At 38.3% G+C, this 19,425-nt stretch overlaps 1 protein-coding gene across 2 annotated transcripts in view; it reads left to right on the top strand.

Moving 5' to 3' along the window:
• Nucleotides 1-19,425, top strand: part of TMTC1 (transmembrane O-mannosyltransferase targeting cadherins 1) — a 273,230-nt gene that overhangs the window by 10,042 nt on the left and 243,763 nt on the right. For both annotated transcript variants that reach the window (XM_039472167.2, XM_010337431.3), the window contains exons 2-3: nt 7,269-7,446; nt 18,383-18,456. In XM_039472167.2, coding sequence (XP_039328101.1) covers nt 7,269-7,446; nt 18,383-18,456 — 252 coding nt within the window. The remainder of the gene's footprint in view (nt 1-7,268; nt 7,447-18,382; nt 18,457-19,425) is intronic.

Here is a 19,425-nt window from a genome sequence, read left to right as displayed (position 1 = left end):
GTTACCACAATGGAGAGTCATGATGTCTTACCCAGTTTGCAGACTTATGCCAGTTCCTTGAGGTAGAGCTATTTGATTGACATGGAGTTGAGTTTCATTCATTCATTCATTTTGAGGAAAGACTCTAGTATATTAGCTAGTATGTGTCTCTATTTCACAAATGAGTTTCATTCATTCATTTTGAGGAAGGACTCTAGTATATTAGCTAGTATGTGTCTCTATTTCACAAATACAGACTGTTACTTTTTTTTTTTTCCCTAAACCAGAGCTGTCGTCAAAGAAGAAACTTAAAAGAGAGTGATGGACTTTATTTTAAGCACCAGGTTGTGGGAGTGAGGAATCAGAAGGCAGTCAATGGCTCTTTCTTCTCCCTTTCTCTCTACCCCACAACCCCCTTTGGTGCCAGACTGTGTGATCCTGTGCCCTTTCCTGGGGAGGGATATGGCAGTGCTGTAAACCAGCTTATCAGATGGCTGAGAACTCATGGCCTTACCTTTCTGTACAGTTTTACAGGAAGAAAGAGGGAGTTCAGATGGAAAAGGGGCAATTTAGGTTCATATTTGCCAAACTCTGGGAGGTTTTCAGATAGTGAGGGATGGCTATTAAGTTTATTTCAGAAAAAAATATTTAATTTCCTACCGCTTGGCCTGGTTTAAAATGAAGAATGAAGTCTACATTAAGTAAAATGAGAAATTCTTAGAGTCAAAAGGGAAAGATGATCCCACGTCAACTTAATGTAAGTTCAGTACATTTTTATTTAGAAATCTTTTGTGTGCTAAGTGAGATGGATACAATGACAAAAACAAATTAGTTTCTCATAGTGTATGAAAAAATACTCAAAACGTTTGAGGAATATAGTTAATGAATTTTTTAAAAACTTGGTTAAGTACTTTCATAAGGGTACATTCAGGGTGATACGGAACCTGAGATTGTTCTTTTTAGACGGTGTTTCATATGGGTTGTCATTATTCTTCTGTGTGGACATTTCTAGTTATCCAAGTACCTGATATAATTCTAAGTGTTTAAATGTGTACTAGCTTCAGTGTTACTTCCTACCTGGAGCTGAAGCCTGCCTCTCAGTACTTTGCATATTAAAAGTTGAAAATTCAAATGCTAAAAGGGTCAGGCTGATCTTAGAGTAAGTGAGGGAAGTGAGGTGGGTGTGAGGTTATGTTGTAATACTTTCCCTTTTAGGCACACGAGAATATTCTCCTCTTCCAGAAATATGCTTTTTTTCCATTTTTCTCCAAGCAGTCATTTTGACTGTTTTATTGCCCATGTGTGGTAGTCATGTAGGCTCAAGAAATATTTCATTTTCCTCTTTACTGTACCAAAAAAAAAATGTGTGCATAATGATAAATGAATGTTTTCAGGTTAGGAGTACGATAGGAATTAGTAGAGACTATGGCAATTTCTGAGCCCTTGTCCTCTTGAGATGGACACATAGATACTTCCGTTTAGCCATGTAGGCCCAGAGTTGTCAGGACTTCTAATATTTCAAGAGAAGCTGGATTTTTCTTTTCTTCCTTTATTTGAGTCAGAGTCTCACTCCACTGCCCAGGCCGAAGTGCAGTGGCGTGATCTTGGCTCACTGTAATGTCTGCCTCCTGAATTCAAGCAATTTTCCTGCCTCAGACTTTTGAGTAGCTGGGATTACAGGCGCATGCCACCATGCCAAGCTAATTTTTGTATTTTTAGTAGAGACGGGGTTTCACCATGTCGGTCAGGCTGGTCTCAAACTCCTGATCTCGTGATCCACCTGCCTCGGCCTCCCAAAGTACTGGGATGACAGGCTTGAGTCACAGCACCCGGCCGAAGCTGGAAATTTTTATGTGAAGCCACCTGGTAAATAGAAAAGAGGTATGAAAGTGAAACAGAACAACCTGCAGGCTAAACTTAGCCTTTGGGAAACCAGTTTGCAACATCTTTATTGACTTGTAGTTTTTCCCTAGGGAGCTACTTAGAGTAAGTGCATTCCTTTAGAATTACTTTCATTCATTCATTCATTCATTCATTCATTCATTCATGTGTATTCATTAATCCAAATGCTTATTGTGTGATAATCATGAATGAGGCATTTTGCTAAACACTATGGATCTAGCCATATATGTGCCAAAGATCTTTTCCCCTGGAGAACTTGGCATCATTTCTGTCATCTTTCTCTAGGCTGAGCATCTTCCATTTCCTCAAACCTACATTCAAGAGACATCATTTCTGAGGGTCTTGCCTCTCCACTTAGCGTCCTGAAGTTCTTCTGGGAAGGTGCTCTGTGTTTAAAAAGCACTCTGAGGGTCTGCTGCCCCGCATTGGATACCACCTATCTTGTCTCTCCCATCCTCAGGTAGAATACCTCCCTCTTCCCCATCTCTGCACCTGGTAGGTTCTTCCATTGCCAGAATTCTTTAATATTTAATTAGCTGTTTAATTACCTAGCCTGCTCCTACTATGCTGTTAATTCTTTGGGAACAGATGCTACGTCTTACTTCTCTTGGTATCTTTGGACCTTGAATCATATCTGACATGTAGTACATGTTGAATAAATATCTGATTGTGTAAATTGAAATAAAAATTGTTTGACTTGTGCAGTTCCCTATCTGTCTGGTTTGGTCTGTTTTGATAACCAAGACATATTAACTCTTGGGTTGAAGGCAAATAAAAGCTTCAGGCAATTATCTATGTACAGTTTTAATCTAGACTGCAAGTATTTTGTTCTCTTGTATATCCCCATGCTAGTATTTACTCTTACCACTATTCTGTCTAATCCTGTTAGAATTAGCTAACAATTTCAGCCATTTAAACTCTTTGTGAATGTCAGCTAGTCTTCCAACATATTAACTCTCCTTTCCAGATAAAGGCATTTTGTAATCTTGATAAGAATATACTGTATAGGTTCATTAAACATTTGATAAAAATACTGGATAAAGGCCAGGTACAGTGGCTCATGCCTGTAATCCCAGTACTTTGGGAGGCCAAGACCTGTGGGTCACAAGGTCAAGAGATTGAGACCATCCTGACCAACATGATGAAGCCCTGTCTCTACTACAAATACAAAAATTAGCCAGGTGTGGTGGTGGGCGCCTGTAGTCTCAGCTACTCAGGAGGTTGAGGCAGGAGAATCATGTGAACCTGGGAAGCAGAGGTTGCAGTGAGCTGAGATTTCATCATTGCACTCCAGCCTGAAAGCAGAGCGAGACACTGTCCCCAAGAAAAAAAAATATATATATATATAATATAATATATATACATATATACATATGTATATATGTATTATACACACACACACACACACACACACACACACATATATATATATATATATATATATATATATATATATATATGACAGAACAGAGGTAATATCAGAACCCTGTGACATACACTGAAGATTTCAGTCCAAGGAGACATTGGTTATTCACTACTCTTTGTGTTTGCTGCAAATCTGTCTTAGGCTATTTTGTTTGCAGAGAGATTTTGATAAATGCCTTTGTTAAAATAAAGATGCAATGCATCTATCACATCCCGTTTTCTATTAAATTATGAGGTTAATCAGTGAACCCCCTTTTCGTGAACCCATATTGTCTCTCAGAATCAGATTCTTTTCTCTGTGATCACATGTAGGATATGCTAGAACCTTTTGTTAGCATTTTGTCTCAAGCTCACTTGTCTATAATTTGGAGAATTCACTCTCCATCTTTTTAGATATTTAAAAAATACTCCTAATTCCAGATTCAGGGTGATTTCATAAAGCTTAGATTCATCAATGTTAGGTTCCAGGTAAGGGACTTTCACACCATTACGTCATTACTGCAGGGGCTCCTCATTCAGCAATTTATTTTATATTTTGGCATCTAACTGAATTTACTTCAAACATCAGGCATTCTGGTGTGTACCTTTTAAAGCTTCTGATGCATGAGCCATACTTTGTACAAGTGTGTTTTCTCTATAACCCGACAGATGCAATTGGGCTTATTATGTCTTGTTATTAAATTTAAATCAACCTTCAGAAGTCTCTCTGTTCTGCATTTCTGTCTCACAAAAGTATTTTTTAAGATGTTGACTAAGCCTTGACTAAGTTCAAGAAATAATAATGTGGATAGTGCCTGGACATTTTCAGATATGATGGATATGAACCATAAAGGTGACTCATGTCTACCATTTTATGCTGGTTTTTGTTGTTGTTGTTGTTGTTGTTGTTGTTGTTGTTGTTGTTGTTGTTGCTGTTTGTCTGTTTTTTGAGAGAGATTCACTCTTGTTGCCTAGGCTGGAGTGCAGTGGTGCAATCTTGGCTCGCCGCAACCTCCGCCTCCCAGATTCAAGTGATTCTCCTACTTCAGCCTCCTGAGCAGCTGGGATTACAGGTGTGCACCACCATGCCTGGCTAATTTTGTATGTTTTAGTAGAGACGGGGTTTCTCCATGTTGGTCAGGCTGGTCTTGAACTCCCGACCTCAGGTGATCCACACACCGTGGCTTCCCAAAGTGCTGGGATTACAGGCATGAGCCACTGCGCCCAGCCCTTTATACATTTTTTGGAAGGAGAAAGGGATATATGTTAAATATCTGATAAGAGTATGGTAATATAGTAATAATGCCATCCTTAATAATGCTTTTTAGATTTCAAATGGTTGAATAATAAATACTTTGCAAAAATAAACCTTTTGTCCTCTTTTAAGAAGCGGTGCTATTATTTGTAGTCCAAATTTATTATCTAAATTTTGGGATGCTTGAGAATAGTCAAATTTATCAAGGATTTGGTTTGTTAGATGTCTTGCCTTTCTCACTATTGCCATTTTTACAATTTACACCAGGCGTCCCCAAACTACAGCCCTCAGGCCGCATGCAGCCCCCTGAGGCCATTTATCCAGCCCCTGCCGCACTTCAGGAAGGGGCACCTCTTTCATTGGTGGTCAGTGAGAGAAGCACAGTATGTGGCGGCCCTCCAACGGTCTGAGGGACAGTGAACTGGCCCCCTGTGTAAAAAGTTTGGGGACGCCTGATTTACACTATTTACACTATGAGATGCATTCTTGTACATTTACTCTCCATCTTTTTTTTTTTTTTTTTTTCGAGACGGAGTTTCGCTCTTGTTACCCAGGCTGGAGTGCAATGGCGCGATCTCGGCTCACCGCAACCTCCGCCTCCTGGGTTCAGGCAATTCTCCTGCCTCAGCCTCCTGAGTAGCTGGGATTACAGGCACGCGCCACCATGCCCAGCTAATTTTTTGTATTTTTAGTAGAGACGGGGTTTCACCATGTTGACCAGGATGGTCTCGATCTCTTGACTTCGCGATCCACCCTTCTCGGCCTCCCAAAGTGCTGGGATTACAGGCTTGAGCCATCGCACCCAGCCTACTCTCCATCTTTTATATGTATATGTGCATATATATATATTTATATACTTGTGTGTATATACTTTATATATATTTTGTATTTTATACAAACTTTTCTGGTTACTTCCTTACAGAAAATTCCTGGAAGTGGAATTTTTAGTCAAAAGTAGATTCCTTTTAAAGCACCTGATGCATGTTATCAACCAAGAGACCTTCCAATTTGGATACCTACCAATTGGATGTGAGATTGCCTGTTTTCTCTCATCATCGTCACTGGTGTGAATGAATTTTAAATGAATGGCTTAGTTGGTCTGGAAACCTCAGCCTGATGAAGTGGAAAACAGTGTTAAATCAGCCTCAGAAGGGTGGGCTCCTAAGGAACTGTATCCGAGTACTCCAAGGACCGGCACTTGATCTTGCCTTTCCTTAACAATTCTCCCATCCCAAGCTTTCTGACTTCAAGCAGCCCTGCTGCCTTGTATGTGCTCCTACACAGGAATGGCATGCTGGTCTCCCTGCTTTAGTTGGACCTGTGAGTTCTCTAGTCCACTGCCTATTCCTTTTTCCCTGTGGATGAGTAATTTCCCACCAGGTTCCTGTATTGAGGATGCTGCAGTGTGTGCAGACTCATGGGTCTGCCAACATACAGCTGGAACAAATTTTGCATCAGAGCCCTGGAGTTGGATCCAATACAACAATTCAACAATTCATTTTTCTAGGCTTAGTTAGGACTCTGATTACTTCAGTGGGAGTGAAAATGGAGTTTATTAGTAAGTATGACATTTGCATTCATATGTCCAAATAAAGCTTGAGATGTTTAAAATTCTGTAGATTAAAGCTGTGCACAAACTACGTCAATTATTTAGAATATGTGTATGTCATCTCTAAAGATGACTTTTTTATTCTTAGTTGTTTTGGCAAAGAGGAGCTGTTTCTATAAGAGAAGCAGACCAAAGGCCTGAGAATTGAAGACCTGGGATTGCTGTTTTGGTAAAATGGACTAGAGTACAGACAACTATAGTCAGGACCACCTAGGGTATTGATGCTCCCTGAAAAGAACCATACCTTGCACAAGTGCGTCTTTTCCGTAACCCCACAGACTCCATCGGGTGCATTATGTCCTTTTGTTAAATTTAAGGCAAGCTTCAGAAGTCTCTGTAGTCTGCTTTTCTGTCTCATAAAAGTATTTTTTTTTTACGATGTTGAACAATTGTTTTTCCTTCCCTTTGTGGTTCTCTTTCAGTTTCTTTGCAATAGTCTTAGAAATCAGGTACTGAGATCTGTGGGAATTCTTGTTAAAAAGCATTTCATGCACATTCTGGAACATGATCCTTTTGCTCATCTTTTCATTTCAGCTGCAGCTGGTAATAGCGTGTAGGTTCCCTAAAGCTTCCTTTGTGGGGTGGTAGTTAGATGAAGCTTCCAGATGCATCATCTGGAAACCTGGTTCCTGGTGGCAGCATGGGTGAGAGAATACATTCATGTCTCATTTGTCCCAACTGTGACTACAGTCGTAGTTTCATGGTTTCTGTTCATCTCCAGTGTCTGTGACTCTGACCCACGGCCCTTTGGACTTTCAACACTCGGTTGCTTAGGAAGACCCAGCAATGAAAGCAAGAATATTAAGGGAGTGTATTTGCATTAGCCACAGAGTGAGGGACAGACAGGCTCAGCACCTGTTTGCCTGCCTTCTCAGTGAGACCAAAGTTCCCTGAAATAATATTGGGTTGTATATGCATGGATTTCTGCTCATTAAACAATTCTGAAATAGGAAAACTGTGATACATACCTGAAGATAAAAATTAACCCAATGTTGGGAATCATTTAAAAATCATTAATCCAATAGCTTATCTTTTTAAATGATGGATTCCCTCTGCTTTCCTTGTGCTTACGTTGAGTTTGTAAATGCAGTTTTTTTCTTTTTTCTTTTTTTTTAACAGGCTAAACATATTTTTGACTGGTATGAACCCATTCTACTTTCATGCAGTAAATATAATTTTACACTGCTTAGTGACTCTTGTGCTGATGTACACCTGTGATATAACTGTCTTCAAGAATCGTGGACTTGCTTTTGTAACGGCATTGCTTTTTGCTGTGCATCCTATTCATACTGAGGCGGTAAGTGTAATTGGATCTCAATGAAATAACGAATATGTATATGTGTGTATGTATACATGTATATATGTAGGTATGTGTGTATGTATATATATATATATATACATGTAAGCTAAGCTGATCATTTTTCCCTTTCAAAACCATGTGAGTCACGCTACTCAAGTGTTTATATATAAATTATTTTGTTTGACATCATTTCCTTTTGAGTGTTCCAATTGGTTTTATTGCATCTCCTGGATTTAACTGCTTTTCTAAATAACTGCTGTTATTATTACAGGTAGTAATGAATGGCCACAGTTGGTTCAGTTTTGTATTTGCAGAAAATTTAAGTCCTAATGTGTTTTAAACAACAAGGGCCATTTTGAGGCACTTAGCCTGCTGAGTCATTGTTCCTGCTCCACATTTATATTTTACCTTTTCTCACTCTGCTTTATATTTATAATGTTTATTATGCAGAACTGTAAGTTCTGGAGAGGACTATAAAAAGTTAGACTGACATTCTTCAAGTTAGAAAGACAGACTTAGGAGCCTTATATATTGTTTCCCAAGTTACTTAATAGGAAGGATAGTTATTGTATGAGTGATGAAAAACGTATTTAAAAGTATTGGCTGGGTATGGTAACTCATGCCTGTAATCCCAGCACTTTGGGAGGCTGAAGGGGGCAGATTACTTGAGGTCAGAAGTTCAAGACCAGCCTGGCCAGCATGGGAAACCCCATCTCTACCAAAAATACAAAAAAACTTAGCTGGGCATGGTGGTGGGTGCCTGTAATTCCAGCTACTCGGAAGGCTGAGGCAGGAGAATCACTTGAACCCGGGGGGTGGAGGTTGCAGTAAGCCAAGATTGCACCATTGCATTCCAGCCTGGGCAACAGAGTAAAACTCCATCTCAAAAAAAAAAAAAAAAAAAAGGTATTGATAGTTTGAAGCTATGGTGCTCTTTAAAATATCTATTTAATCATTTCTTGAATCAGATGACATTTTTAAGTTCCTTTGTTTCCCATCTCAGTAAACACAGCTGTTTGTTTTATGTGTTTATGGGTAGATGAAGACTTGATGAGAGGTCCATGGGCACCACAGTTTTACAAGACTTTTCCAGAGCCTTACCTTGCATCTCTCTGGACAATTCCCTTAAGCTGATCTGCCTGAGAACACACCTGCAGTAAAAATGTCATGGTGGTTCCCTTTACCCTTTCTCACTTGCCCTCTGCTCATTTTAACCAAGTTAGGGAATACCTTGCATACACCAGCATCTTACTATGCCCCAAGTGTACAAACCTCTGAGGCAGCTTACAAAGGAATAGTCTGATATTGGTTTCAGCAAGGCATCCTCCAATTAAGGCATCACAAACCCAAAATAGGGCTTCACATCTTTCCATAACTCATATCTCTATGAAGAATACCACATGGCCTTAGAAATAAGGTATGGTGGCCTGTGTTGGTGTTCTGTATTCAGAAGTGACGTAGTTGTCATGGGGATGCATAATAATATGTGTATTTGAATGGACACAGGAAGTCTGATTTGACTAGTTGGTTTGATGATGAGGACTAGTTTGCCATTTAGACTATATGATGGGCAGTTTCCACCAACAAAATTCTAAATCTGTAAGCTCAAAGTTTTGACAAAAATATATTTTGATTGGGTGATAAAGCAAGATCACTTTATAAAAAATTGCATCGTTGAAGGTCATTTTCCAACTCTTTGTGAGTATTTTAGACCAAAGAAGGTGCCTTTAAGTGGATGAGTCTGAGGCATAAGTAATAGTTCTTTGTTGAGTCTCAGTAAAGCCTTTCTGCTGTACTTAAAAGAAATTGTGACAGTAAATGACTGTAATGACAGGTGACTCAGATGATGGCTATGTTTAAATTCTTTGCTTTTGATCAAATTAAAGGAGGACATGATTGCACTGTCAGCTGGTAGATCATTAAAAATTATGTAAAGTGATAAATAATGTGATATTTGCCAATAACTTGGAGTTCAAAGAATAAAGTCATTGCTGTAACAGGTCTACTTCCATTTTCACTTATTTATGTAAACAGCCTATGAAGATGAAAGCTAGGAATAGTTAGCATTAATGCTGCTGGCTGCCATAGTCTAACAGAAGGTAAGATTCAGCCACAGACAACTGAACTTATTGAAAAGACATCTGCTATACCTAGATTATTAAGAGGTAATTTTTTATATTCATTATTTATCACTTTCTGTTTTATTTATGATATATCAAACATCTGTGAATAAATAATCAGAGTAGTAATCCAACACTTAGAAGCTTATTGTCAAAAAAATTTTAAATATAAATTTAATTGTATATATTTTTAATATAGGGGAAGGATGATAAATACAATATTCTTAAGCATAACTTTGTAATTCACAAAAATGGTGAGGGGGAAGCACAGTGAGTGTGAGTTTAAGGAGAAAGGGTATGAAATGTCTACCAATTAAAGAAGAGTCTATTCATGTTTGGGTAAATGGAAGATGATGAACTTCAAGTTGCTATAGCGTTCAAATTCCACTTGGTAGATTTAAAACAGGGACATTATGGCCTCATTTTAAAATGTCAATAGCTATGATGCATATGAAGTTAGATCATTTTAAGTATTTAAAATTATGATGAAAATTTTTTGATGTGAATTGAAAAAAAAAGAGCAATGCTTAAGGTTTTAATGTTCTTTTGGGATAGAACATGAAGAAAAATAATCAAGGACTACTACTGCTAGACATATAGAATATATGATGCTGGGCCAATGGCATGCTTTAATATAAAACCATAGACAGTATTTTATTTCTGACAAACAATTCTCCAAGTACAATTGGAAATCTGTGCTTAGAGTATCTTGGGGACAATTGCTGTGGAAAAGAACAAATGAGTAGGACAATAGCAGTTTCAATTCAGAGATATCAGAGAGAGAGTGCATAAAACACACACAGCCTTTGGCAGTGTGATCAGGAACTGGTTAAGGTCGGGTCCTAGGAGAAGAGGAAAATCTTGTTAGCAAAATGGCCTTAAAAAAAGCATTTCGACATGTTTTTGTACTAATAGAAAACAATCCGTAGGAACACAATGAAAGGGACAGAGGAGTCTGAGAGCTGGGTATTTATTTAGGGAAAGATGTTAGGGAGGGTGCTTACATTCATAAGGCTCTGAAGGAAGTGTAAGAAGGAGGCAGAGAAATTTAACCTGCAAAACAATTTCCATGACAAAGTAAAATTGGAGGTCTTATTATTTAGTCATAGATTTCAATTCATGTTTCTAAGTAGGAGGAGGACAGAGAAATAGAAAAAGAGATGTACTTTCCAGAAGACATAGAGATAAATTATTATTATTATTTGAGACAGGATCTCACCCTGTTGCCCAGACTGGAGTGCAAAGGCATGATCGTATCTTACTACAACCTCCATGTCCTGGGCTCAAGCAATCTGCCCACCTCAGCCTCCCAGGTAGCTGGGACCACAGGTGCTCACTACCATGCGGGCCTTTTGTTTTTGTTTTTGTTTTTTCAGTAGAGACAAGGTCTTGCTATGTTACCTAGGCTGGTCTTGAATTCCTGAGCTCAAGCAATCCTCCTACCTTAGTCTCCCAAAGTGCTGGGATTACAGGTGTGAGCTATAATACCTGGCCCCAAAGAATTTTTTTTTTTAAAAAAGACCTTGGCTTTGTGGGAGAGGGAATTACTGGGAATTATCTCCTCTTTGTTAAAGAAGAACAAAAATGGGATCATAAATTATCTCAGAAAAGATGGAAAATTTAAATTTTTTAAGTGAGATTTAATTTGAACACATTGATATGATTAAGCATTTGCTTTATTAATTATGTATTCAACAAATAGTTAATGAATACAAATACAGTGTCTGCAAAAGATTGGTTCCAGGACCCCTAAGGACACCAAAATCAGAGGATGCTCAAGTCCCTTAAATAAAGTGCTGTAATATTCTACACACATCCTCCTGTATACTTTAAATCATCTCTACATTCCTTATGATACTATGCAAATCGTTGTTAGACTATATTGGTTTTTATTTATATTATCTTTATTGTTGTATTTATTTACTTACTGAATCTTTTTGATTCATCAGTTGGTTGGCTCCAGGGATATGGAGGGCTGACTATACTTGCTTGGTGTAAGGCATTCTACCAGGGGAATATGTGGGTGAATAGCAGGGTCCCTATCCACAATTTCACAAGCTCATTGAAAAGCTGAAGAACATACATATAAATAGATGCAAGATAAAGCAGTATGTTATAAAACAAAACAAGAACTCTAGCAGAGAGCAAAATTATTTTTAATTTAAGTCAGTAGGGACAAATTCGTTTATTTACTCAAATCTTTCAATGAATATTCAAGTGGCTATAATACAGTGATGATAAGATAGTCACTCAGTGCAGGGGTATAGCAATAAATGAGGCAGACCCCAGGCTTTTCTCACTTAAGCCTTTGAGATTACTGGAATGATTTCCTGACAGTATATTTATTGGACAATTTGGGTTTTTATGAATCCTGAATCATGACAAAAATCAGTAGAGACATTGGGAAAATGGAGGAAGTTATTGTAATTCTTCTATGATAATTAAAACTTAGTCATCGTAGAGACGTTACAGACGTTTGCAGAAATGCACTTAGGTCAAATTGAGAGCAAGGGCAGGAAACGCTGATGCATAGAGTTGAAGGTGAAGGTCGGCATTTCCAGAACTGGGATAGGAAGACTTAAGAGAAAATTAGTTATGATCTAATCTAATCAGTCCATCTGGTTTTTAGCTGTTTCTATGTGTTAATTGTGTGTTCCTGGCCCTGTCTGACATTAATGGAACTCATACTTGCAGATAAAATAAATATCAATAGCCTCGTACATATATAGAATACTTTATACAAATATTATTGGTGATATTCCAAAAGACAAGTTTCTAGAGCAAATTAACTCCTAATTTGCAATTTGTGTTAACCTTGCTAGGGTTACATTATTGGAATTCTATCCAATTATGATCACTGATGTTTCTTCTTCCAGTATTTGAATATTTGTTAGAGGCTGCAGTTCCTAGATTACAGCCACACTGGTGGTAATGGAAACCTGTAGTTTGAGGCTGAAATCCATGCTGGCCATTTTCATCTATTTTTCACTAACTGTGAACTGACTGATTGCTTTTGTACTTTCCAGCACCCTACAATTCAGCCTACATTGTCATAAAATCAGCTGCCTCCTGCTTAATGTTCCATCTTTGCTTCCCATTGCCCCTCCACACTTCTTTATTTACTCCATGCTCTTCATCACCTTAGGCCTCCCCTTCCAGAAGCATTCCATATAGCTCCAGACCTCTCTTGCTTTGCCATTTTTGCATCCTCCACCTGCAAAGCATTTTTGTTCCTTTCCAGGCCTAGGCTGAGCATTCCCTTGTCTTGAGCCTCCTGAAATCCTCCTTGTCTATCTTTAAGTCACAGTTTACGTGGCCAGACCTGTGAAGCCTTCCTAGATCCTACAATAAATATTAATCTCTTCAGTCTTCTCTTGGTAATGGTTTATTCTCTTATGATGCATGCAGTTTCCTTGTGTGCTATTTAATGTCCTCTTTTGACTTCCCAGTAGATGTTAAACATTTTGAGGCTGATTGTATGCTTCCAACTGACACAGGATCTGGCTAAGAGGAGCCACTTGGAAAACATTTGCTAACTGGACTTAAAACACACAATTACTGAACATGATGATATTGACTTATCGAATCACAAGGAATGGCTGGTCTAGACATATAGTAGTTAATGACTATTATAGCACTCATTTTTAGATATCTAGCCTTTTGCCCCAAATACCTCAGTTCAACAGGGATATAGAACAGGCGTTCAATGCATGTTTAGTGGTTTGGACTGGGGCAAAAGAGCCTATCAATGTTACACCAATGTTTCAACACCCTCTTTGAGCTTCTTCTGCAAGGGACACTATATTCTTTATATCCAGGCACATCCAGCTGGCACACTCTGTGGTTGCCTCTTCCAAACTGGCTGCAATGCAAGAAGCCGGGCTGCAGGACGCCTTTAACACATTAGTTAAGCTTGCCTAGCTTGTGATTACCTCATTCCAACTTGCTACACCTAGTAACAGCTTGCAAGTCTCACTGTTGGCTACATCAGTTGTGCTGTGATGAGTGCCCTTCTGGGTCCGGACGCTAAGGCTTATCTTAAGACCGTTGCTAGTGAACTGGGCTCTGTTTAACCTTCAGGAAGACTTGCAGGTGAAACTGAGCTAAATGCTCAAGAAGGTGGTAATGTAGTCAGAGCAGATCTGGGCTTACAGGTGACCCATACACACTTTGGCTTTACAGACAGTCTGAGCTGGGGGGCCTTGACGTTGTGGCGACACCACACTGTCACTGCATTCTTCTCTGGAGTCATGCAGTCTTCCTAATTTGATACTCAAGTTCCTTGTAGATTGATGAATCAATGAACAGCATGTGGTACAAGCAGCCACGTCAGGTAATAGCTTTCAGCACTGTATTGCCAATGCTATTTTTTGACCATGTCCAGGTTTCTCTTAATGTAAATAGGACTGGAATTTTTCTCAATATGCGACTTGCTGTCAGTCCATTTGTGTGTGTATAATTGAGTTACGTTTTACATAGATTTTAACTAACAGATATATTAGATAATCTAATAAAGCTCACAATTAAGATCTCATACATGTAAACCTTAAAGTAAAAAGATGATCTCCATAAGCCCTACAGGAAAATCTATCTCAGTGTTAAGAGTTCCACCCAATTTCTCTGGGGAAAAAAAAAGTGAGAAAGAAGCATACCAGCATTTATCTAGCAGGCTCTGTGTGTATATATCATCTCATGAATTACAGTCACCCTTGGGGAGTGGGTGTTACACTCATTTTAAACATAACAAAACCAAATTTCAGATGGCAACAGAAGTCTACATTCAGACCTTGAATGGTTTATCTCCATGCTTACTTTTTTGTAAGTGTTTGAGACAGGGTCTTACTCTGTCACCCAGGCTGGGGTGCAGTGGTGTGATCTTGACCCACTGCAGCCTCCACCTCCTGGGCTCAAGCAATCCACCCACCTCAGCCTCCTGAGTAGCTGGGACCACAGGTGCGCACCCAGCTGGTCGTTTGTATTTTTGGTAGAGACAGTGTTTTTCCATGTTGCCCAGGTTGGTCTTAAACTCCTGAGCTCAAGTCATCTGCCCACCTCGGTCTCCCAAAGTACTGGAATTACAGCTGTGAGCCACCGCACCTGGCCACCTCCATGCTTATTCACTGCCTCTCCTTCATGACTACAAAGTGTGCTCATTGTGTGAGGATGTTTATAGGTATATTTCCCAGAAAACTATTTCCTACTATTAAGTGTTGATTGATTTTTTTTTTTTTTTTTTGAGATAGAGTTTCGCTCTTGTTACCCCGGCTGGAGTGCAATGGCGTGATCTCGGCTCACTGCAACCTGTGCCTCCTGGGTTCAGGCAATTCTCCTGCTTCAGCCTCCTGAGTAGCTGGGATTACAGGCACACGCCACCATGCCCAGCTAATTTTTTGTGTTTTTAGTAGAGACGGGGTTTCACCATGTTGACCAGGATGGTCTCGATCTCTTGACCTCGTGATCGACCCGCCTCGGCCTCCCGAAGTGCTGGGATTACAGGCTTGAGCCACTGTGCCCGGCCTAGTGTTGACTGATTCTTTAACATGCCATGGATCTCAGGTCTTCTGTGATGTGGGTGACGCTGTTGCTCTGCCTGAAATGTCAGCCTGATTCAGTGCCCTTGTGAGCTGTTCCTCATCATTCAGCTCTTATGGTACCTGTTCTTTGGAGCATTTTTTTCTTTTTTTTTTAAACAGAGTCTTGCTCTGTCGCCGTGGTTGGAGTGCAGTAGTGCAATCTCGGCTCACTGCAACCTTTGCCTCCTGGGTTGAAGCTATTCTCCTGCCTCAGCCTCCCGAGCAGCTGGGACTACAAGTGTGCACCACTACACCCACCTAATTTTTTGTATTTTTAGTAGAGATGGGGTTTCACTGTGTTAGCCAGGATGGTCTTGATCTCCTGACCTCGTGATCCACCCACCTCAGCGTCCCAAAGTGCGAGAATTACAGGTGTGAGCCACTGCACCTGGCCCTTTGCGGCATTTTTTAAAAGCTATATCCCATTTTTTTCCTTGACTATTTATTTATTGGATTTTGTAAAAAAATAAGAGAAATGCAGAGACATCTTATGTAGCAAAATAGTATGAAAATTTGTAAAGAGTCATGTTTCCCCTCTTCCATTTCAGTCTTCTTCTGAAGTAATGAATTTTTTCAAATAATTTCAAACTTAAAAAATATGGAAAATAACTGTATATTCTCCATCCAGGTTCACTAATTTTTCACATTTTTTACATTTGTTTTATCATCTTCCTCTGTTTCTCTCTCAATATGTAAAAATGTATTTTCTGAAGTATTTGAGAGTAGCTTGCATAATTCATATGCTTTTATACTTCAATAATTTAGTTGTATATTTTTGAAAGCTGAAAGCATTAGTCATTTCTCTTTAGTCTTCATTAGTCTCCTTTAGTTTGAAAGTTACCAGTCTTCATTGTCTTTCTATAATATAATTATAGATTATAATTTAGAATTTATATTAGAATATATAAAATAAAAAATGTCATTAACATGTTTGATTGCAATATGTGATTATAATATATTCTATAACTATAATATATAACAATATATAATATATAATATGTTTTAATTTATAGCATACTACATATATTTATAGAGCATATTATATTAAAAACACATAATATGTAAATACTATGACATATAGTATATTATATGCAAATACATAATGTATAAGTAATAAAAATATACAAAATATTTGTTTAATGTATTATACATATAGTATATAATAATAGATACAATATTGTAATTGATTAGATTATGACATATCATTACAAATCATGGTAAAATATAAATCAGAATAAATTACTATGCAATAAAATTTTACAATATTGCTACACATAAAATGTATTATAATTTATTAGTATAATATATATTTAATTCATATTTTTATAGAATGTTCCTTGAGTTTGATATTTTCTCATGATTATATTCAGGTTGTATGTTCCTGCTAGAATACTGCATAAACGATGGTTCCTTCTCAGGAATGATGATTTTAATTTGATGCCACAGTTAAGACATAGTGGGATACAACGCATTTTTCCCATAGTGTTTTTTTAATTTTTTCATCTAATAAATAATTAGTAAATAGACACTTTGAAGCCCTGCTAATACTTTGCACCTCAACAACTTTCATACCCTAAGTTTAGCATCCATTGATATTGCTGAAGATTTTTGCTTGATCCAGTCTTTACTCTTCTGGAAGCAAAATGGTTATTTTCCAACCCCACTGCTCCCTCCACATTCATTAACTGGCTTTTTAATGAAGGAAGAGAGGTCTCCTTTCTTTCCCATTCACTTACTTGCTCTATGCATGTATGTACATTTGTATGTATCCACTCATTCATTTATGTATATACAATTATGCATTGCTTAACGATGAGGACATGTTCTGAGAATGAATTGTTAGGTGATTTTGTCATTGTGCAAACATCATGGAGTATACTTACACAAACCTGGGTGGTATGCCTATTGCTCCTAGGCTACCATACTGAAGACTGTAGGCAACTGTATCACAATGGTAAGTATTTGTGTATCTAAACTTATCTAAACATAGAAAAGTTACAATAGAAATATGGTATTATAATCTTGTGGGACCACCACCTTATATGTGGTTTGTTGTTGACCTGAATGTCATTATTCAATGCATGGCTGTATTTATTATTAGTATAGACTAATGGATTTCATTTTCAATATTTTATAATATATTATTGTCTGCATTTATTTCAATATTCAATTTGCCTTAAATTTGTTCATTGGGGGGCCCCTTGTTGCTGGCTTCTGTGCCCTTTTCACTGTCGATTTATAAGCATTTTCTTACTTTCTGACATAAAATGATCCAGGTTCCTCTTGAATTTCCCCAGCCTCAGCCCTGGTATCAGCCAGTTTTCCAAAAAGATGATGTTCTCTTAGAAATGGTTTGTGGTTAGTGCCAAGATGGCCTTTGCTACTGCGGTATTATATTTATAGGCTCTTTCAGTGATAGCGCTAAGAAAAATATGCACACATGCACACACCCACACTTGCATACATATACTCACATATGACAATCATGAGTTCAAACTCATTCCCCTTTTTGTTTATGTATTTTTTGAGACAGGGTCCACTCTGTTGCCCAAGCCGAGTGCAGTGGCACAATCACAGCTCACTGCAGCCTTGACCTCCAGGGCTCAAGCAATCCTCCTTCTACCTCAGTCTCCTCAGTAGCTGGAATTACAGGCCTGTGCCACCATGCCTGGCTAATTTTTGTATTTTTTGTAGAGACGGGGGTTTGCCGTGTTGCCCAGGCTGGTCTTGAACTCCTTAGCTCAAGTGATCTGCCCACCTTGGCCTCTGAAAGTGCTGAGATTACAGACATGAGCCATCCTGCCCGGCCCCATTCTTGTTAAAAGTATTGATTCTCAACTTAACTTTTTTCTAGTCCTCAATAAATATTGTCTGCTCCATTAGCATTATGGTACCCAGAAGAACACAGTGCCTGGCTCTCAAATATTGCTCAAAAATTTTAAAAAATAAATTAATGAATAATTTTTGGTGCTGTGAATTGACTCTCTAAGAAGACAGCTTAAAAACAAGGTGTGGAAATCTTGCCCCTCCCATCTTCTTTTTCCTTACATAAACTTGTTATTAAATATATAGGATAATCAGAGGTGGTTAGTCATATAGCAGAACTTGGACAGTGAGTTTTCTATTTCATTATATTTTTCATTTACCTAAAAACAAATACATTTCTGTAACATATTTGTGTAATGGTTTTCTGAAAGGAATTGTCCAAGGTTTTCACTTTTTATTATTTTAACTTTCAAGGTGGCTGGGATTGTTGGCAGAGCTGATGTGTTAGCGTGTCTGCTGTTTCTGTTGGCCTTTCTCTCCTACAACAGGTACGTGTGACTCAGCGCCTTTCTCTGTGATTGCAACTGTACCATGGTTTTAGACTGTGAGCACCTGCCTGAGAGGAGAGATGCTTCTGATTGTGAAGTACTCAGCAAGCTTTCCGGGGACCAGGAATAGGAAACTTGCTCCTTACTCAATGCTGGGCCGTTTTCTCTTCCAACTCCATTCTGAACCACTTTGTAGCATCTTAAAGGGATTGCTTTCCCAGTGGTGGGAAACTAAGCTCTTGTTTTTTCATTCATTTTATTTGTAGTTTCTTACTGAGAATTGAATTTGGAATCTTAGCTCTGAGCCAAAATGTATTTGATGCAGTGCTCTCTTTTATTTTTCTATGATTTGCTTAATTTTTCCTTTTCATTTTGGTCTTAAGTTTTTTTTTTCTTTCTTAACCTCACCAAAGTAATTCAGAGCTTAAAACAATAAAGCTGAGCATAAAGTAGTATTTCTTGACTGTAGTTTTTCAATTTACATATAGTTTCATCAAAATACAGAAGTTTTTTGTGTTGGGAAACTGAAAAGCATTAAAATAATTTCCTATTATATTGCACCTTTACCATAAATCAATCAGATTCTCATCTGAGTCATGCCGTGTCGATAAAGGAGATAATTTAAAAAAGAGTGTGAATGGGGGCAGCATGGCCTGTGATATGGTTTGGCTGTGTCCCTACCCAAATCTCGTCTTGAACTGTAATCCCCACAAATCCCATGTGTTGTGGTAGGAACCTGGTGGGAGGCAACTAAATCATGGGGGCATATCTTTTTCATGCTGTTCTCATGATAGTGTATGTCTCATGAGATCTGATGGTATTAAATCGGGAGTTTTCCTGCACAAGCTCTGTTTGCCTGCTGTCATGCATATGAGACGTGACTTGCTTTTCCTTGCCTTCTACCATGATTGTGAGGCCTCCCCAGCCATGTGGAACTGTAAGTTCAATAAACCTCTTTCTTTCATAAGG

This window comes from Saimiri boliviensis, chromosome 7, assembly GCF_048565385.1.
Source record: "Saimiri boliviensis isolate mSaiBol1 chromosome 7, mSaiBol1.pri, whole genome shotgun sequence".
NCBI classification, from domain to species: domain Eukaryota; kingdom Metazoa; phylum Chordata; class Mammalia; order Primates; family Cebidae; genus Saimiri; species Saimiri boliviensis.
The sequence above is the reverse complement of the archived record's forward strand: the minus strand, read 5'-3'. Positions and strand labels throughout refer to the sequence as shown.